At 42.2% G+C, this 21,634-nt stretch overlaps 1 protein-coding gene across 1 annotated transcript; it reads left to right on the forward strand.

Annotated features, from left to right (window-relative positions):
* The first annotated feature begins 5,936 nt into the window (after positions 1–5,936).
* Positions 5,937–20,337, forward strand: HSD17B4 (hydroxysteroid 17-beta dehydrogenase 4). Its single transcript, XM_078862092.1, has 24 exons — positions 5,937–6,126; positions 6,935–6,988; positions 7,497–7,604; positions 7,880–7,939; positions 8,053–8,074; positions 8,192–8,238; positions 8,341–8,425; positions 8,732–8,919; positions 9,954–10,045; positions 10,564–10,588; positions 11,004–11,132; positions 13,695–13,786; positions 14,540–14,776; positions 15,086–15,137; positions 15,251–15,322; positions 15,897–16,003; positions 16,193–16,258; positions 16,467–16,536; positions 16,896–17,002; positions 17,178–17,264; positions 18,352–18,441; positions 18,774–18,912; positions 19,542–19,672; positions 19,760–20,337. The coding sequence occupies exons 1-24, from the start codon at positions 6,072–6,074 to the stop codon at positions 19,847–19,849; spliced, it is 2,205 nt and encodes a 734-aa protein (XP_078718218.1). The 5' UTR covers positions 5,937–6,071; the 3' UTR covers positions 19,850–20,337.
* The last annotated feature ends 1,297 nt before the right edge of the window (positions 20,338–21,634 follow it).

Raw genomic sequence — 21,634 nt, forward strand, 5'->3', positions numbered from 1 at the left:
TGTATTTTTGCTTGTAATGCAATTTATTAGCCTTGTATTTTTATGCTAGTTGTGCCATTTATATGCACGATTTTACCATTCGGTACTTGACCATGTACAAATGTTTTTGATTGTTTTGGTCACGTATTCTTTTTGTAACCATGTTTCTATGGTGTAACCAGGACCCCATTGAAAATTTGCATTTATTTACCCAATAGGTTTTACCTGTGTAGGGCACTGAAAGAGAAAGTGCTTGAGGGTACACTTTGAGATAATTAGGAAAAGCTGTCCGGAAGGTACTGTATAGACTGTCCAATCGGGGCAGGGCCCGCGGTCTGGGAGCTTGCCCGGCGACTATCAACGAACAAGGTGGACGACATCGGGGGCTGATTGATCGCAGGGTGACTAGGTGATTGATAGCAGTACAAATTCTGAGCGAAGTTGTTATTATACTCGAAGTTGTAATTACGTTGACCTTAGAAATAAAGATTCTACTTACACAAAATGGACGTCTCGCAGGAGCTTCTTTACACTGGTGGCAGCGGTGGGTTTCTGTCTACGGTATCCCGTAAAAAAACCCGAAGAGGATCTCAAGTGGAAGAAGAGGCGTCGTCTCTAAGCGCCCCGGGTCCCCGAGACACAGAACCCAGCGGGAGCCGGACCCCAGTGGCAGCTACGTTCCCGAAAGAGGTGGAGACCCTGCCACGGACTGGAGAACGAGAACCGCCAAACCAGGAGAGCTCCCAGGATGGCTGGAAGAAGCTGGCTGAAAGACTGCACCACCTTACCTCGTCAATTGGTCTTCTGTTAACAACGATCATTGAGGAGAGGGAAGGGGAAGGAGCCGATGCTGCGTGACCTCAGCAGCCGCCGATCCCCGCAGTCTGAGGAGCCGACGTCGCCGAACCGGGGCAGCCGCTAATCCCCGCAGAGCGATGAGCCGACATCGCCAGGCCGGAGACGGAGAGTCGGGATTCTGGAGATGGAGCTGTCGCCTCCCCTCACAGCTCAGCGGACTTAGACACCAGAGCAGGAGCCGCCGCCGCCCCTCACAGCGCAGCAAGCCAGAGCCGATCAACCTGCCCTGCCGCCGTCATGAGCTGCACCGCGGACCCCAGCCACCTCGATCACGCAGGGGCTGCTTCCAGCGGTGCCGCAAGCTGGTGATGTATCGCACGAGCAACCACCACAGACTCTCGCTGAACCAACCCGAGCTTTGACAGAGCGAATACGCAGGCTGGGACCTTCAAAATAATTCTTGGCCACCGGAGGTGACTGGGCAGCATTCTTCTAGAGATTTGAGGCCACGGTCAAGGTCAGTGGATGGAGCGAAGAGGAGGCCCTTCGAGCGCTACCTACGGTGCTCGACAACGGAGTGCTGACGGCCTTCTGTACCATCCCTGAGAGTTAGCGTGCCACACTACAGCAGACATATGAAGAGGTGGAATAGATTTTATGCCCTCATCTAGCACCAGGCAGCGATTTTCAACCTCGTGGCGTAGTCTGCAGCAAGGTAAGGTAAAATTTTGAAAGCAACGAGCCTACCTGTACCCTACCTTTTACCCTTACTCCATACAAATTACCCGATTACAGAGTAATTACTGAGGTACTACACATGAAAAAGGTTTATAACAGGCAAATGCGAGGGAGAGCACTTTATTCGTATAGAATACTATCAAATCGGGCGTTGAGGCTGTCGATGACACCATCCTTCATAACCTCCTCGTCCCATTCGTCTTGGTCGATGACGATCTCATCAACAACCTGATCAAGTTCGTCAATGCCGTCAACCTCGGACGAATGACGGGCAATAAGATCCTGCACCGCTCCGGTCCAGTTAAATGGGACCTTCAGGCAGCCGGCCGCGATCCATGAGTGCTGGATGAAGAGTGTCGACGACAGCGACTGCCGACCGCATGTGAACTCCTGCCCAGCTCCGCTATTCGCGCGTTCGCAGGGAGTTGACGTCGCTGGCGCTTCCAAGTAGTCGCAGTCCATCTTGTAGTGGGCGGAGAGCAGCTCTTTGCGGGGAGACCACCACTGCATTACGTCAATGAAAACAATCGGTTTCATCACCGTCGTTGATGGAGCTGCCAACGTTGCTGAATATGGTGCTGAACAGCGACCCCTCCTCCATATGGGCAGTGATTTCCGTCGGCGGGATCGTGGCCTTCAGTGTAGCCAGCTCGTCTTGGTCTGTCATTTTCGGCAGCTGTGGATTCAAGTAGGATGCCACAATGGCGGGTACCTGAACCAGAATGTCGCGGTACCGCACCAGCTCGGCCTTCATCCCCGTCGTGGTCAAGGACTCATCGATCGCTCTAAGAGCGGCTTCACCGCAATCGCAATGACGGATCAGGTGCTCCATTGTCACCAGCACGAGATCCAATGTCGACTTGCGGTCGGCCAACAACGAGGTCATGACCTGGAGCGGTATTCGCAGGAATGCTGTCACGTCCTCGATGTTTGTCCACTGAAGTTCAGAGAATTCACCGATGCCGATCACATCCTCGAAGCGCACCATGATAATGTCCAATAGGAAACGCTTCTTGATGGCGTCGTCGCCCATGTCAAACGTTTAATTCTCCCTGGTCGACGAGTCCTGGTGCGTCGGCTCCTTGCTGGCGAGCTTGGCGATCTTGGCCTCTTGGTGGTATTGACAAGCGCCTCGCGCAGTCCGGCATTGGTCGACTTGATCAGTTTGAGAACTTGGACGATGCCGATCTGGACCGAATGACCCGTGCAGCAAATATGGTGACAAGCCTGCAACTGCTCATATCCGGCGTCCGCATCTTGACAGCACTGATTGCATCAGAGCCATTGTCGCTGGTGACAGCGTGCAGCTTGGTCGAGACATTGTGCCCAAGGCTTTGGAGGTGTTCAAACAGTGCGATGCCAATGTGCTTGCCGACACCCTTTCTGGACTGCACATCAAGGATCGTCAGCAGCATCGATTTCGACGCACCAGATTTGGTGTCGATCCAGTGCACCGTGACCATCCAAAATCTCTTCAGGTTGCGGTTCGACCACCCGTCGATGGTGAGCGAGATGGCAACGTCCAGGTTGGAGCTGGACAATCCTTCAAATTACGGTGCGGGTCGACGGACCCTCGTATCCCTGCGTCAATGTGTGGACCAAGGTCTTGAACTTGTCGCTCCCGGCGGCTCGCAAAGAGATTGCAACTTGGATAACAAAATCAACCACCGCGTTCTCAAACTTTACCAGGAGGTCCGTCTCCACCTGGTCCGACATCAATGATTTCAATTTCAAATGGAGGCCACGGACTGCGGCACGAAGCTATTAGCGAGCGGTATATAGGGTATTTACAGGGTAATACTTTGCGCTACCTTTACCCTATCGGGCAATTCTTCCACGCTACCTTTACCCTACCCTTTACCTTACCCCTTGGCATGGTCGACACCTTTAGCTTTACCATTTTACCTGGTAAAAAGGGTAAATTACCCTACCTTGCCGAGGCCTACCGAAGCGAGGAGACAATGAACCGCCGATGGCATACCGTAGCGCCTTGTTGGCGCTCGCTAAGGTGGCATTCCCGCGGATAGACGAGGCAGCCTGGAATGTGCTGGTGGCAAAGCGGATATGAGGCCTCATCCAAGGGAGGGGCCTTGTGCTACCTATTGTACGGGAGAGCGGAGGAACCAGACGGCCAACGGAACTGATAGGAAATGACCTTTGAGGAGATGTCAGCGGCATTCTGTGAATTTTACAGTCCAAGGCACGACCGACAACAGCAGCGACCATGGCAGACCCGCGGAGGGACCCGGGATCGAGCCGAGATCAACTGCTACTGCTGCGGGAGGCTGGACCACATCGCAAGAGGATGCCAAGGTGAAGTCGACTCGAGACAAGTAAGCCATGTCCGAGAAACAACGCGAAATTTCACAATAAAGAATCAGGCATGACCCTAATGAAGATCAGGAGGCTAGGGGAGGCTTGATGGAGTCATCCGAGCAAACACCAGGGAGAAATGTCACTGTGACGAGCGTGTCGTTCGACCACACACACATAAACAGAAATGTTTACGATGGTGGAGGAGAGTGTCCCTCTTGGTTGTGTATTTCCATGTGTAGAAATGTTCCCTTTTAACAGAGTATTAAATGTAAGGTTAAGCTTGGTTGACCATACCTGCTATAGGCAGAGGTCATTGTCGGTCGTAACGCCTTCCACTCCTTGTTTCGAGGGCCTATGTTTAAGCGTTGGCCTAGATGAAAATATAAAAAATCCATATTCCCATGGAAATTCCCTTGTGAGATTCCATAGTCCAACAATGTGAAGTCCCCTATTGTGAAAATTTGAGTTAAAGCCGAGACGGCTGTTTATCGTTAAGGGGAGGTGTAGGGGACGGTAAAGACGAAGTGCTAGAGGGTACACATTCAGATAATTAGGAGCAGGTGGCTGGAAGGTACTGTATAGAATTTCTGATATGGGTGGGGCCCTGCGGGGGTATATAAGGGGAGCGAGGCCCGCGGTCTGGGCGCGGGACAGTCAACGAACAAGGTGGACATCGGGGCTGACTGATCGTGGAGAAACTAGGTGGAAACCATCTGGGCTGACTGATCATGTAGCAACTAGGTGGAAACCATCAGGGCTGATTTGATAGCAGTAGAAATTACGAGTGAACCTGTTATTACGCTCCAAGTTGTAATTATGTTGACCTTAGAAATAAAGATTCTACTTACACAAAATGGATGTCTCGAAAGAGCTTATTTACACCTGTGCCAATATAGACCTAAATTTAAATCTAAATCTGCCTGCTGTTCGACTGGTGTTACCCATGATACAGTACTAATTGGGTGGACAGAGAATTAAAAAAACTTGACCATTGTTTCGATATTAGTTTGTTCTTCCCCCCGCACATCCGATTATTATAATAATTTGTTATTATAATTCTGTGGAACACTTGTCATATATTGAAATGTGCGTGAACTCCGTTGCTACTCATTGTAGTGTTGGTGCAAGGTGAAGTCGACACCGATTCTGGTATTGATGCACTTTGCATGAAATCCGGTGTGGAGGTTAAATGAGCTGGGGTGCAGGTGCGAGGTGGAGTATTTACATCGCAGGGTTGTGAGGAATTGCGGCGACTTTATCAAGCAGTGGACCGACCCACGGTTGATTATGAACACATTCCTGCAGAGGGAGCTGGTAGGAACGTTGGGTTGCTCGGTCAATGGCCAGGGCCAACGGCGGCGTGGTGTGTTCCGCAAATATGCCCGACTGAGGGCGGGCATAAGCCGGCGTGAGTAGGTTAAACGTTGAGTTTTATAAGGGCACCACGGGGTGACCAGCCCCTCCCCACCCAGCGCCTCCCTCCCCACCCAGCCCCTCCCTGCACGACGGACGGACGGACACAATTATCCCCTGTGGGCTGGTGTAACCAGGAGGTTCCTATCAGTATAATGAACAGAGTAGGAATAGGAGCCAAATCTGCACCGATTCTCGTGTCGGTGAACTCGCGTTTCATGAACGCCGGACTCTGCACCGAATAATGGTGCAGCCTGGCGGACAAATCCATTATACGGGACGGGGGAGAAATTACTACCTCTTACATGTATCACTATTTTGATTTAAAGCTTTCGTGACTGCAGGGATTCATATTCTTGGTTCTTTCGGTAAAGTCACGTAGAAGGGAAATAAAAATATATTTTTTTATATTTTTATTAAATATATATTTTTTTATTTCCCTTCTACGTGACTTTACCGAAAGAACCAAGAATATGTATAACTGTACCGTAAAACTATGTATACGCCTTCCATGTAATTTAGAATCGGATCTAATGTAAGCAAACAAATTATTATTTACAAATAACATCAGGCCGATTTTTTGTTCGTAATTATAAATGTCTATGTTAAATGTAAAACAATACTCACTCTCAAACTCCCCCCCCCCCCCCATTTTTTTCCAAAGTGTGTTGGTCCTGTGACGTCACCAACAGCTGATCGGCTCAACCTGTGCCCTCCTCTCTCGTTCCATTGAGTGCAGACGGCGACTGACGTTTTGTCTCCCAGCACAGTCCACACTTCACCCTCTGAAGTTTATCGTGTTAAAGTTTGCCCGAACAAAGGCAATCATGGCACAATTGCGTTTTGACGGACGTGTCGTGCTCGTGACGGGAGCCGGTGGAGGTATGGTATAATGAATCGAAAGTTTTTTTTTTGTTTGCGTTTTTATACTGATCGAGTCTACGGATTGATTTGACATTGAATGTAACGTTGATGCGATTGCCACCCTATCTTACGTGTCGAGACGTGAATGTTGCACCGCGTACGTTAAGGTGTAGCCGATGCTTTCGTGCTCGTTTGTGCCCTGACGTTACTTCTCTTTGGGCCTATCGTGTTGGGCTTATTGCACTGTACCTACAGCACAGTTGAGTAAAATTAAAGTAAAAAAGCGCAGGGCTTGTGGTGCAGTGTTTTTTTGTTCTCCGTGTTAAACGCTGCAGTTGAACTTGCACCGGAGTTGGGACGTGTCCGTTCCTTTCCCCCCATTTGGAAACTTGGCACATTGGTGCTCTGACCTCCAAGCATATGGTACAAAGTTCAGTGATAGCAAGTGAAGATAGGAAGGGCAGTGACAGTGGGAAAACAGCCTTATCTAGAGGTTTATGTCAGGCCTGAATGTCGCTCAAAACTAAAATCTGCGGTTGCATTAAAGTTTGTTTGGTGAAATCACTCATGATAACATTGATTAAAGCACCATTCGGCTGTACGTATGGCTTATTACCGCATTGCCATTGCTGCTGTCTTTATACATTATTGGTGGTACGTGATGACAGATAAGCCAACTTTCCTCCAAAAATGTTGACTGAAACAAAAATCCGAACCTTTGCCCACACCGGGCATGTGATGTGTGGCCTGTTGCAGAGACTTTGCAATATCACAGTGTTAAAATTCAATTTGTTATTTTAAATATATATCTTGTTTCCTTTTACAGGACTAGGAAAGGAATATGCACTGGCATTTGCGGAAAGAGGCGCGCTTGTGGTTGGTAAGTAAAGTGGCAAAATACCACAAAATGTAACCTATATTAAAGAGTGGATGTGCAAGTTGACACATACGTATAAACCGCAAAACTACCGGGGAAAAATCAAAACCATATGTATTGCACAATTCTAATGAGTGCAGACTACAATGTTTTACTATGTGGTCCATATCTCCCATATTCAAGAATAGAAAACAAGTTCAGAGCACCGTCCTGCCTTATTTGACTTTATATCCTCCTTATACTATGTTATGAGCATTTGTTGAGCTAAATAATCCAACAGGGAATTGGGGTTTTGGTTAGTTCAGACGTCAGTCTGTTCTTTGCTGTCGATATGCATCGCAAAGTATACATTTCAGACCAAGTTAACTTACGAAATATTAAACCATGTAAAACATGAAAACTATTTAAATGCTACATTCACAAATGGTACAGCTATCTTTACACATCGTTTTGATCACGATAATTGGTAATGTTTATGCTGTGATCATCCTTGTGTTGTTTTTTTACATAGTGAACGATTTGGGTGGGGATATAAAAGGTGAAGGAAAGAGTGCAAGTGCAGCTGACAAGGTGGTTCAAGAAATACTGGCCAAAGGAGGCAAAGCTGTTGCCAATCACGGTATGGTGTGTTCATGGTGTATCCATTGCAATGCATTTTGCCTATAATTGCAAAGGCCTTCCAACGTGTTTACCCATAGAACATGCAAGTGTGTATTTTAAATACTTACACAAACATGCCCACCCCTTTAATTTGCTAGCATGCTCTAATGATTAACCAAAATTTACTCTTGAAGTAGTACATGGCAGTGGTATAGTAATATTATGGATTGGTATGTCACAAGAAAGCTGCATTTCTGATCCATCTCATTATTCTACTCAATATTTACCAAACAGATTCTGTGGAGGATGGTGAAAAACTGATTCAAAGTGCCCTGGATGCATATGGGCGGATAGGTAAGTCACAATTTTTGTTTGCACTGATTTTTTTTGTTACTTAAATTTAATTGTAAGATATATATTTCCCATTTTCAGCAAGCTGCACATTGATGTGATTTTTTGTTTTGCAGATGTAGTTGTCAATAATGCTGGGTAAGTCTCATATATGTTTCACAACTTCAGTTACACGTATATTATAAAAAAAAAACATACGTATGGTCCTTGTGTCAATGTCGTGTGACAAAAATAACATTTTACTTTTGTTTATAGAATTTTGCGGGACCGCACTTTTCCTCGAATTAGCGATCAGGACTGGGGTAAGAAACAATAAAACCATCATGACCTTAATTCTGAACGTGATTAATAGTTGTGTATATGCACAAGTACCCTTGATATTTTTATTTGCACTTTATGTTTAGATGTTATTCAGAGAGTTCACCTCAGGGGTTCATTTCTGGTGACAAGAGCAGCATGGAACCACATGAAAAATCAAAAATATGGCAGGTAAGGAATTGGCACCGAAGGCTTATTTTGCACATGTATGATTTGAAAATTAAAACAAATAGACATGAATTAAACATGTCTTACAGTAGTTTTGCAAGGGAGACAGAAATGATGAGCATAACAGTCATAATACCGTTGCATCCTGGAACCGTCCGAGATTTAGACAACTTCGGAAAGCCTTTATCCAGGCTTGGATTGATTTTTGTCTGATGAAGATGATAACACGTGCTCATAATACAGTCATGCTGAATGCTTATAACTTTCACCCCTTCCCCACCTGGATTTTCTCTTTTGATATGTCTGTAGAATCATAATGACATCCTCATCTTCGGGAATCTATGGAAATTTTGGCCAGGCCAATTACAGTGCAGCTAAGCTGGGCCTACTGGGCTTGTCCAACACCATCGCGATCGAGGGACAGAAGTACAATGTGCAGTGCAACACAGTGGCGCCCACCGCCGGCTCGCGACTCACCCAGTCCGTCATGCCTCAGGGTGTGTGCACGGGACTTGCCAAACTGCACGTGCCTCATTTTTCTTCATGCTCTAAAGCCCTGTAATATTGAAAAATCAGATTTTTTTTAAAATAAATAGAATATTTACTTTTTGATTTAAAGCTTTCTGACTGCAGGGATTCATGTTATTGGTTCTTTCGGTAAAGTCACGTAGAAGGGAAATAATAAAAGAATAAAAATATAAAACAATAAACATTTCTTGATGTGGATTTCACACCTGATGATGATTGCTTGTGTTGCAGTCGAAACGTCGTGAGGATTTTTATTGTTTAATATTTTAATTTTTTTATTATTTCCCTTCTACGTGACTTTGCCGAAAGAACCACGAATAAGAATATATACTGTTTATGCTATTTGTGTCATGTCAGGAGACGAAGGATCCGTTCGAATCTCTCGCAGAACAGTACAACCCTTTGTGTTAGAGAAGGGCTCACAGAAGTGGATATCAGAGCTACCTTTGAGATCCCTTTAATCGGCCCTCTGATCCACTCAGTAGAGGGCAGCATTTCTCACCATCTCTTCAAATGAGTGTAATTCTCATCGCAAGACCGTCAGATAATACGTTAGTTCTCAGAGTTGGCATTTATGCAAGTTAAGTTCAGAAGCAAATGTTACGCGATGGGTTTTTTTGTGCATTCCCTGGTGACTGGGTTGAGAACCCATTTTAATTACCGGTAGCTGCCTAGATTCAAACCCAGAATTTCACTGGTGCCAGCTCAGTGCAGTGGTCTCTTGAGTCCCCCAGCCACCTATCAAATTGCTATTTTTATAATGATTTGCCAAACATATACTGTTCATGGAATTCATGTTTTTGGATACATTCTTGATAAGAACGTGTAAGTGTGCACATGTATACTTATATGCAGTTTTTAACCTTCATGCACCCAGTTTCCAGTGTGCTTGTACTATGAATTGAAAAAAATTGTATACACGTGCTTGTGATTGTGTTAGAACATGTTATAATGTTACGTGTATCTGAGGGGTAACTGCTCACTGACACTTCTGTTTCTCTAGAACTTGTGGATGCCCTTAAGCCAGAGTTTGTGGCCCCACTGATTCTGTGGCTCTGCCATGAGAGCTGTCAGGATACCGGCAGCATCTTTGAGGTGAATTAATTAAATGTGACTCAAGTTTGCAATTTGGGATGTTTGCTGTTGATTTTGGAAAAGTGTACAGGTAAATATTCTAGATTACAGGTAAACAGGCCCAGCATTTGAGGGGGGACACCCTGGTGTCGGTGACCAAGGGGAAGACCTAAACTCAGATGGGATACGGTCATAGCATTTTGTGCATTGGGTGTTGAATTTTCCTCCCTATTCTAGGATCTAGTAGAAGGAAGAAAATTATGGTGAGGTATGGTGACATGAATTGTATTGGTTTTGTTGGCAAACTGACTTAATTTATCTGTCTTGTATGTATGGTGAACATATTGTGCGCGTACGTAATCAACCATTTAAATCTGAGGTGCAGGGGAAGGACAACACACTAAACACCAAAAATGTACAGTCTTACATGCTAGTTTTTATTTTTTTTAATCACTTCTACACACCAGTGTTTTGACTTTAATCTACTTTGACGTTAAGTGTGCACTAAATATATTGTAGCATTTTATCTGTCACTTCAGGTTGGAGCTGGTTGGGTTGGAAAATGTAAGTGCTTTAATTTTTCAACGTTTTGAGATGTATTTTTTTACCTTGGTCATCTCGCCAATCTATTCAGTAAAACAAGCTAAGAGGATAAATATGATTAACATTCTGCAAAATAAAGAGGACATTCTTAAATACCATGAGTATGGACGAGGTTACTTGCAGTGTACAGAGTAAGACACACGGTGGCACTATCAACATGCTGGCATGTCGTGCACTGCTAAGACTGATTAACATTCAAGAATTCAAAGTAACACGTATTTCATCACATTGAAGTGACATGTAATTTTATGTCACAATATAATAACGATGTGCTGCTGTCCAAATGAGGACAAATTCGATTTGCACGAACAGTACAATGAATCTTTTAGCTGCGTCATTGAGCCATCTGCATTGTATAATTCGTCATTGTTTTCAGTGCGTTGGGAGCGGTCAAACGGTGCAATTCTGCGGACGAAAGGCAAGCCCATGACACCCGAAGCAGTGCGGGACAACTGGGGTAAAGTCTGTGACTTTACTGAAAGCACACATCCCAAGTCATCTCAAGGTAAAGCGATAATGAGAAGACTGGCAGGGGGCATCATCGCATGCATGAGAATAAACCACTAATTGACTAGTTGTTATGAGACAGCAAACATGGATTATACATAGTATTTTAATTACTTTTTTAAAATTCAGCTTACTGATGTGTGTATTTGGCTTTTGGAACCACCACCTGATTGGTAATGATGCAGTTAAAGGTTCCCGCAATTTTGTGATGGCAAAGCAGAGGAATTTGATTTTGGTAATTCATGCAGGTGTTGGTCTCTTAAATGCTTTGGCTTAATATCCCAAAATTACCTGAGGTCTCCTACACTCCTATGGAAGGTCTGTACATTTTTTGAGTGTGATATTGGACAACTCTAAAAAAAACCTCATATGTTAAACCACCATAAATAATACATGGGAAAGTCTATATTTGTTATTCAGATTCATTAAATCACTTTCTATTACATGCTAAACACTTTTGACTGGCTACACTCAGGGATTCGGTAATGTTTTGCCAGTGCGGCATGACATGTCAAGAGGGGGCATGTTGTGTTCTGTGGACTTTGTCCAGGGAGCCAAGCACATATCACTGGGTAGGTGGGTAAGGACTCGCAAACTTATGAGGTTAGCGAATGGGATGGTATTTAATTGCAAACTCATGCATGCGTTGCTCCCAAAATACTTGTCCATTCACTTGCACTGAACTCTTCTACATTTTCCAGATGACATCTAATTGTGACATTCAATGTTAAAGGCAGAAAAAGTGATGTTGCTCACTCGGTTGCATTAATTTTCTAAAGGCAGTTTGTGGACAAGTCTGCTGTCCTGGAAACAGCCAACTATATTACAGTTCCGAATTATACCAACATCCATACTGGCAAGTGAACCATATTCCCAGTGAATATGATCACATGCTTGTTATAAAATGCCTTCTTAGTATCAAACAAGTGTGCTATCCCGTATTTATTTTACAGAATGGCACTACTATGGTGAAGTGTTAATCTGTGCACTAATCATTATTTTCATAGTCTTGAGTATCTCAAACAGTTGCTGACATTTTGACAAAGAAGAATAATAAAGTGCCTTTTGGCGTCCTCTGGTCTAACACCGTTTGAGACGAGGCTCAAAATAAAGCTGTCCAATCAGTTTCAAGGACAATGCATATATTATCAGAGGATGTTTCTTGTTTGCATTCTGACCACAAGCATTGTGGTTAATGCAGACATGTTTCCTTGTAAAAGGTTTCAGTTTGGTGTTTTAACATCTGTATTGTTGCCAGAAAATACCTGTATTGTTGCCAGAAAAAAGGGGAAAAACCCTATTATAATAATAAAGTGCTTATCGGGTTACATATCAACCTCCACAGGTCAAATCATTGACCCCTTTCCTTTGAAATGTCATCTTAATTAGCTTGTATTTATATCTGTTGAGCACTGAGGAAGAAACTACAATAGCGTTTAATGTTGGTGCAGACAAGCAGGCACTGAATCAGCTTCACAATAAATATATACCGCTTGTGTTGCGATCGATACGTCGTGATTTATTTCATTTTATACCTACGTGACTTTACCGAAAGAACCAAAGAGTATGGATTCCTACAGTCACGAAAGCTTCAAATCAAGAATATATCTTTGTTTGCCACCACATTACCCGTGAATCCCCCACCCACTACTACTTTCAAAATAACAAATCGCTGTGCAATCTGAACTATGTCATGAGCACCGTCACCTGTGATTGGCCTCCAGGGAGGGCAGGGCATGGAAAGGTTTCAGACGAAAGTACACGGTGTCACGCGGAGCCATGTTGGTGTATCCCACTCCCCACTCTCCGAGTCTTCTGTCAAGCTGCCTTTGCCCTTTCCTAAGCACTCCCCAACCCCCCTTCCCCTCCCCGCTGGGACAAAGCATTCTGTAAAATGGTGTCACTTAGAATACATGTTAGCCATTTAATTATTTAAGTTGCTGGAGGGGCACTTTCTGCATTGTGCATGCATTATGTGGGATGTGTACGCTTTGGCTTTTGGACACCTTTTAATAAAATTAAAGGCCGTTGATTTTTACCATTACTTGGATTGCACGGTAGTTCTCTTGTCATGTATGCATTGACCACAACTGATTTAATGTCACACTGTAAACAGGGTAATGTACTTGTTTTATGTCCTTCGTCTACTTTGATTTTGTCCACATTTTGAATTATGGGGTTGTGCTTATAGAAGCCTCTTATTTCCTTTTTTCTCTGCTGTGCAGTTTGCTTGCAGCTAATGGGTCTGACCCCAGTGGAAGCCGAGACTTAATCGCTTAAAAGCATTTTTGGCTATGTCTTCACTTGCAGGAATAGCGTTAATGGAAACATGCACCATCAATGTTGGTCTACAAAAATTGTGCTTTAACTTTACTCTTGCACTAATGTGTCATTGTTTATTAAAGTAATTAACTGTTAATTTCTTCGTTGGTTTCTAATATCAGGTTTATTTTGCATTTTCCATGTTCCCGATAAAAAATACTTGCAAAGATAACGTGATATGAGATGTTTGTTTTTATTTATTTTGTAATGCATATTATATTTCTATGGTCCTTTTCAGAATCTACAATAATGTACTTGGATGTGCTTCGGAAGATTGATGAGCAACAAGGAATTTCCCCTGTACCTGCCAGTGGGACTAAAGTTGATCCTGTATGACAACCCTAATATCCATACTCTTTATCTTTATAGAAGGTTCCAGAGTAATGAGCCAAAATACACTGCCCTGGTTTTGGTTAATATTTTTTCTGGTATCAACAATTCTTTCTACAGTTTTATATGAAAGTAGTTGTGCTTTGTTTTATTTGGGTTGTTCAAATAGATACATTGTTATAATGCACGAGTATGATAAATATGGAGTCAAAAGTACACACTATTTTATAAAGTGTAAGTGTTATTTTCCGTTATCATTTGCTTTTATTAATGCAAAAGTTAACACTGCTGCATATAATGAAAGACGATTTTTCTAAATTAATTGATCCTCAGTCGCTTTTACATTGCTTGATTTGATTAATGAGTTGTGTCTTCAAGGGGATATACACCAGGTTATCCAATGTAATTAGAGACAGTTCAGTGCATACAAGTCAGCGATGTGTGGACACATCCAGCAATTAATTCCAGGGCAGTACCAAATATGAAACCATGCTGTTGTTTAAACACTGAAACTGACTTTTACAAAGCAAAAGTTGCAACGAATGTCTAATTGCTCCATGTACACCTTGATATTCTTGTTCCTTTGATTGTTTATGTTTGAAGTTGAGATTAAACGAATTCACTGAATTGCATTTACAGAAACACTTTTACATCTCACTGTTCAGTTAGCTCATCCTCCACATTAACTCGTGCGCGGACAGGAAAGGTGTACTTTGATCACATTAATATATTGTTGGGTTTTCTCTCCTAAAGGGACAAGCTGTGGGCTTTAAGATGCCACCCTTTGTGTACGAGTACACCTGGCTGCAGCCCATCTTGTACTCCCTGGGGGTGGGGATGTCCACAAGTTCCGATGGTAGCAGGGGTTTCCTCTACGAGGGACACCAGGATTTCAGCTGTCTGCCCACATTCGGGGTCATCCCGGCCCAGGCCATCTTGATGAATGGGCAACTGAGCAGTGTGCCAGGTCTCTCATTCGAACCAGCAAAAGTGAGTGACCACTGTCGCCTTCACGAACTTGGAATGTGTCATTCTGATGAATTGATGGAACGAGTTTAAATGACGATTGTTACATTTGAAGCACTTATATGGACTGGAAATAACGTGAAATAAATCACTGACATGTTTGGATTGTTTAGTGTACTAGAGTTCTTGACATGGGCAAACTGAGCCCAATTCTTTTTTTAAATGTGGAAAAATCAAAGTACTTTACTATATTAAGTCGCTACTTTGCAAAAAAAATCGTATTTGGGGTTAAAAGATAGACTTAACAGAAAACTTCTTATTTTTGTTGTGTAGTCTTTGCATGGAGAACATTATTTGGAAATCTTCAAGCCCTTGCCAACATCAGGTAATTATATTGCGAGATGCTGCTTTAAATGTCTGTACTAATAGTACATTTTTGCCAGACAAATATGGCCTTTCTCACGCACCTGTCACATAAATATGAGTGCTCTTTTCCAGGGAAGATGATTGTAGAAGCAACCATTGCAGACGTTTTGGACAAAGGATCTGGGTGCTTGCTCCTGCTTGATGGTAAATGTTCATATATTTTTTTCCCAATTAAAACAATACGAGTGGGATCATATTCTAAGACAATTTAGTAAAAAAAACTTTTTGGAAATGGTGTACAGGGTGACATGCACTATTTATATCATTACCAATTATTTGGATTGCATCTTCAGGCAATGTCATTTCAAAGTGAATAAGTTCATGCCTGCTTATGACTAAATCACCTGGAATGCATCTCCATATCTAAGCAGGGTTGAGCCTGGATAGTGCTTGGCTGGGTCACGGCCATGCACAACTGGGCGCTATGAGTTGCTGCTGGACTATGTAGTGGGTAGCAGAGGGAAGTGCAACCAAATATATAGTTTCCCCTGAACTTCTTTGCTCCCATACCTACGCTTTCCCACCTTATACCAACCGGCACTGGCCAGCATGGTGAAGTATGGTCATATCATCCCCACAACCTGTCGAATGTAGGGAGGTCATCATCCAGCAGTGGATTGACAAAGGGCAGTACTTGTTCATCATGTGCATCAATGATTCTCTTTTTACCGTGTGGTGACAAGCAAATGTATGGATTACCTTCCTCCTGCATTGACAGTGTACACCTACAACGAGAACAAGGAGCCAATTTGCTTCAACCAGTTCTCGGTGTTCGTAGTCGGTGCAGGGGGATTTGGTGGCAAGCGGTCATCTGACAAAGTTAAGGTAAGCCTTAATTACTGGAGAGCGATGTTGTCACATTGTTAATTAGTGCGTTTGCAGTGGTTCCTTTCTTATTGCAGTGTTGTTTGTGTTTATGTACCCTTGATTTAATAGTGCTTTGTTCAGTTTTTTTTTAAAGTTGTGAATTCGAAAGTAATTTCAAACCCATTCCTTTGTGTTTCTAAACCACAGCCCACTATGGCTATTCCGAAGAGGTCTCCAGATGCATCCGTTACAGACAAGACCAGCTTGGACCAAGTAAAGTGATCCTATCTGATATTATTGACCCGTTGCATGTGCACAATTATTTCGGTGGATCAACAACTGGTTACAAAAAATACTGTAGAATACATTTTTTACATCTCAATCTTTTTCTAGACGTATCCGCATGCATTTAAAAATGTATTCTGTCTTGTGTGCTTTTTGTGTATATATTTCTTATATGTTGTGTATTTTTTCCTCTCAGGCTGCTCTGTATCGGTTGAGCGGTGACTGGAATCCCCTTCACATTGATCCAGAATTTGCAGCCATTGTAGGCAAGTGCTTCCACTGTCTATACAAGGAAAGCAGCAGAGGGAATTAGTATTAACTGTGTTGGGTCACTCACGAATCACATTAGCGCACAGAATGTAAAAATGTAGTGTTGTTTGTGGGCCATATTATCCAAGAATCATTGTGATCTACATTGCTTGCAAATATTTATTTGCGAAAGCACTACTTTTATATGACCAATGTAGAAATAAATATCCCATACCCATTTCATTTTCCTTGAACTGAAGTCGTTTAACTTTTTTGGAATCTAAAGAATAGATGAATAAGCTTTTGGTTTATGTTTGTTCTTCAATGAATTCATGGATAAGACATGATCTGACTTCCACTGTGATTGCCTTCACAGGTTTCAAACAGCCCATTTTGCACGGGCTGTGCTCATTTGGATTTTCTGCACGTCACGTGCTCAAGCAATATGCTAATAATGACACGAGCAAGTTCAAGGCCATCAAGGTAACATGTACTGAAAAAAATTTGCATTATAGTTTTCAAGCCAGCTTTGGTGCACATTGTTATTGTGACACTTTTGTTTTGTAAAATCTGAACATGTTTCAACATTGGATGACCACACTTTTGATAGCGTTTCTGAATTTTTAATGGAACGAAAAATGAATTCCCATCTCTTTAGGCAAGGTTTGCCAAGCCGGTTCTCCCAGGGCAGACTCTGCAGACAGATATGTGGAAGGAAGGCAGTCGTGTTTTTTTCCAAACCAAGGTGGGTCAAGCAAAGACAACCCTGTCTGTCACATTATTAACTTACAAAAATATACCCATGAACATTGTGGTGATGGTAGCTTCTCTCGTGGCTGCAGGGTCACGTAAACTAATGACTGCAATATATTCGGATTTAAAAACATCGATTCTTACAAACAATATTCGGTAATGTTGCATCAGGTTAAGGTTAGATCGTAATCAATGAACTTATACATGTTTACACCCCCTACTTAACCATGTCATAAAATCACTAACGGTAAGACTTAATATACATTTTTTATATAAATGTGTACAAGCCTGTCTGTAGTGTTCTGAAAACGAAATCTACAAGTTTGTGTAATTTTGCTATGTATATTTATTTTAAGTTGTATAGCTAAGTGTATTTGAAAATGTCTCCTTTGTAACAGATTGCAATATGCAATGTGTACTGTGACATTTATATTTTCCCTCCCCTGATATCAGATATTAAAGTTTTGTGAAACGTATGATCAGCAGTGTGGATGGGTGTAGCGAGGTGCAATGCCCCCCCCCCATCTCTACCCCCTCTCTCCCCCTATCTCTACCCCTCCTTCTCTCTCCCCCCCCATATCTCTACCCCTCCCTCCCTCCATTGTCTAACACATTTGGACTGCACCCTTGCTCCACCCCTTTCTCTCCCCCCCTCTCTCCCCCTTTCTCTGCCCCCTCCCTCCCCCCATTGTCTAACACACTCGCTTTACTACTCCTACTTCTAGTGCTTGACTTCTACATGAGCACTGGCTGCCCCGCCCATGCCGTTTATGCCGCACAGCTTTGCTCACTCTGAAAGCTCTTAGAAGCAGTTGCATTTGGAGGCTTGCCTCCTCTTTGTCTCCGCCCGCTTGTGTTGCGATCAAGACGTCGTGGTTTTTTGCTTGAATTTTTCATTTTCATTTATTTTATCTTTATTTTCTATCTACGTGAATTTACCAAAAGAACCAAGAATTTGAATTCCTGCAGTCACGAAAGTTTTAAGCCAAAAACTATGATCAGCGTGCCTTGGGTAGGTAATTTTTACTTGGTGCTTCCAGTTTGTGTTTATTTTCACAAGTGTTTATCCTTGTCCTCAGGTGGTTGAGACCGGAGAAGTGGTTCTGGCCAATGCTTATGTGGACCTCAAAGGTGATGACACTCCGACTGTTGCTCCACAACCTCAAATAGTAAGTCGACCTCAGGGTTTGCGGTGGCACCATTCCAAGAAACTGCTCTTTTCTGAAAGCATTGCTTTTGGTCATTTTGAATAATAACGCATACTTACTTGGATTTAGATTGAAGCAAGACCATAGAAAGTGCACCGGTATGGGAAAAAGCTAATTAATGTCCCGTGTGTCTTAATCAGACTGTTTTAACAGTTACCTGGTAAGGCATGTTAAAATGTTTTACATTCTCGACACATCTGATGAGGCCAATTTTAATCGCCATAGTTTCTAACGTTTAATTATTGTTGTTTTACTTCTACTACATTGATCCTTCTTTTCTTGTGTACACTTAGGCCACTGGGCTGCAGAGTGAGCTCGTCTTTTCTGAAATTGCCAAACGGATAAAGGAAAAAGGCGCAGACTTCGTGAAGAAAGTAAATGCCATCTTTCAGTGGGAAATCACCAAGGATGGCAAGACTGCGGCACAGTGGAGTAAGTTACTTAGTTGTTTAATGTTCTTTAACCCCAGTGAGTGGCCCGTAGCGTGGTTGGCATGGACCCTGAGACGAGGAATGAAGGGGAGATCCCCTGCCTAATGCCACCCGCTCCCACCTCCCAACTTCATAACTCGGATTCTGGGCCCCTTTGCATCTGCACCATCTGCACACTCGATAGCTATGCAACTGTCTTTCATGTTGCATTTGACATACTCTGATAATATATATGATCAGATTATATATATAATATGCATTCTGACCACAAGCATTGTGGTTAATGCAGACATGATTCCTTGTAAAAGGTTTCAGTTTGGTGTTTTAACATCTTGACACCGGTTTGCAAGAAAATAGGGGAAAAACCTATTATCATATTTTGGTACTGATGATTGTAAATTAAGGTTCAAGTTTTTGCTTCATGAAGAGTCCTGCGGTTTTTATTTTCACACCATTTTAAAAGCATTTGCTTTTGTAGAGTACAAATACAACATTAAAACTATGTACCAAGTTGGCAATGTACAAGATTGGTGTAATTCAATATCTTCTTTTTTATTCACGCCATGGATTTTGTACCATTTTCACTTTAGGGTAAAGGGAAAGTATTCAGTAGTGCATGTTGTTCTGCAGCTATTGACCTCAAGACTGGCCCCGGTGAAGTCTACAAAGGGAATCCTCGAAAGGGACGTGCCGACACCACTTTCACTCTCTCGGACGAAGACTTCCTTGAAATTGTCCAGGGAAAGCTTAATCCACAAAAGGTACTTTGTCTTTACATTGTTCTTTATATCATGGTGTGTCTTGGTAGCATAACAGTGTTACAACGTTTACTTTTTTTTTTACACCAGGCTTTCTTTTCTGGGAAGATGAAGGTGAAGGGGAACATCATGTTGAGTCAAAAGCTGGAGGATATTCTGAAGCAGAATGCCAAGCTGTAAGGTGTGAAGAAATTTTACTGTGGCATTAGGTGGTGCAAAAGTTGCATGTTGCTCAGCTACCCAGCACATAAGATTAACATGTTTAATTCAACTTTTTGAGCTTGTGATTATTTTGGAAAGAATAACGGCAAGGTTTATCGTTAACCAACACTAATGACGGTAATGTAGAATTCCGATTGAATGCTTATCAGAAAAAAGTATATTGCTTGCTAATACATGATAATACATGTTAGAATATTTCTTACTATACATTTTTCTTGTGTAGAATATTAAATGCATTTGAATTCATGAATTACCTTTTCTAATTACGAAATCATCTCCTGGTAAAGTTAGATTTTGTTTGGTTGTGAACCATTTCCGATTGACTTTTAATTTAAATTTGCAACCACTAGGTGACGCCACGTAATGTGTGCTGTAAGAATTGCACTCTTTTCTTGACTTTCATAATAAAGGCCTTTGGTTATCATAACTTTTCTGTGTGATGGTACCGAATTCTTTCACTGTTGGATGAAAACCTCACCCATACCATGTCGGTCATGGGAAGTTTTTTTGACCATACTTAACCTCGTGCTGGTCAGGTGGAGGTTGGTAAAAGGGGGGGATGCCAACACCATAGCGCATTGTGCTAATCAATCCACCACTACCCCCCCCCCCCCGATTACAAATTGTGCATTGTCTTAAATCAATTTATAAAAGTGAAATGTGCAATTATGATTCTCTTTTGTAAAATTATTTTTTATTATATATTTCAATAAAAGATGGAACATTATCAAGGGCTCTAGAAAATAGGTTGGTAGTGCATTTTGAATGCTGTAGTTTACAGAGATTTATGGAAATCTACATTCAATACAGTTCCAAAATGCAGAAGACTGTACAATTAGTTATTTCGGAATTGACAGTGTCATGAATCCAACAAGTTTCTTGCAGCATGGGAGTGTATGCTGATGGGTCTGATTAATATTATGGCTCTTGCATAGAGTCATCTGGCAACATATCACTGTTGAGACCTGGAAGGTTGAAAATAATCCAGAGTTTGCCTGCTTGAATAAATCCTGCTCTATATTAGTCTGGAAAATATTTTTAAAATTTTAAATAATATTTACCAATTGTTCATGATCGATTGTCCATGATCCTTTAACACAGTGGTGAGTACAGGAATGGGAATTTTGGCGATTGCCTGGTGAGAGAATTATGCTAATTGTCCTGCTGAAAAAAAACCCTTCAGAAAAAATAATGGATGTGTTCACTTGTTTACATTTTATGGAAAATGTGGACCAATTTTCAAAAATTTACTTTTAATGTAAAGAATACTGTTAATATCCGATGATTTGATAATCGTTCACAGTTTGTTAAATTTGCAATTTGCAGCTTTACAATATTGGCTCGTATATGAACACCTTTAACTAGATTTTTTTTAAATAGTATCTTCAGCACAATAAATTCTGAAACCTTTGAATCTTGCAGTGATAGAGTGGCCACGCTTCCAGCATTAATAATTGGTTGCGGCTATTTGAAGTTCAATTTATTTAGCCACACTACTTAGCCTGTGGGGATGCCTCGATACTGAATAGGATATTATATCCATCACTGATAACTGTAATATAGGAAACAATTCGTGCCATGCAAAGCAATTTTTGTATTTTCAATAGCGGCAGCTTGGCATAAACAATGCAAAGTATGTAATATATATTAATGAAGCCCATTTGAGTTTACTCAATTTTACAAAAAGATTAGAAGACAGTTAATTTTGATAGACATTGGGGACAAATATCAGTTGTCCAAGTT

Source organism: Lampetra fluviatilis, chromosome 13 (genome assembly GCF_964198595.1).
Source record: "Lampetra fluviatilis chromosome 13, kcLamFluv1.1, whole genome shotgun sequence".
Classification (NCBI taxonomy): domain Eukaryota; kingdom Metazoa; phylum Chordata; class Hyperoartia; order Petromyzontiformes; family Petromyzontidae; genus Lampetra; species Lampetra fluviatilis.

Coding starts and splice junctions, on each gene's coding strand:
- HSD17B4 (XM_078862092.1), top strand. CDS start 6,072: ATGGCACAATTGCGTTTTGACGGACGTGTCGTGCTCGTGACGGGAGCC. Junction 10,589..11,003: donor AGCTGGTTGGGTTGGAAAAT/GTAAGTGCTTTA, acceptor CATTGTTTTCAG/TGCGTTGGGAGCGGTCAAAC. Junction 16,004..16,192: donor GGTCATCTGACAAAGTTAAG/GTAAGCCTTAAT, acceptor TCTAAACCACAG/CCCACTATGGCTATTCCGAA.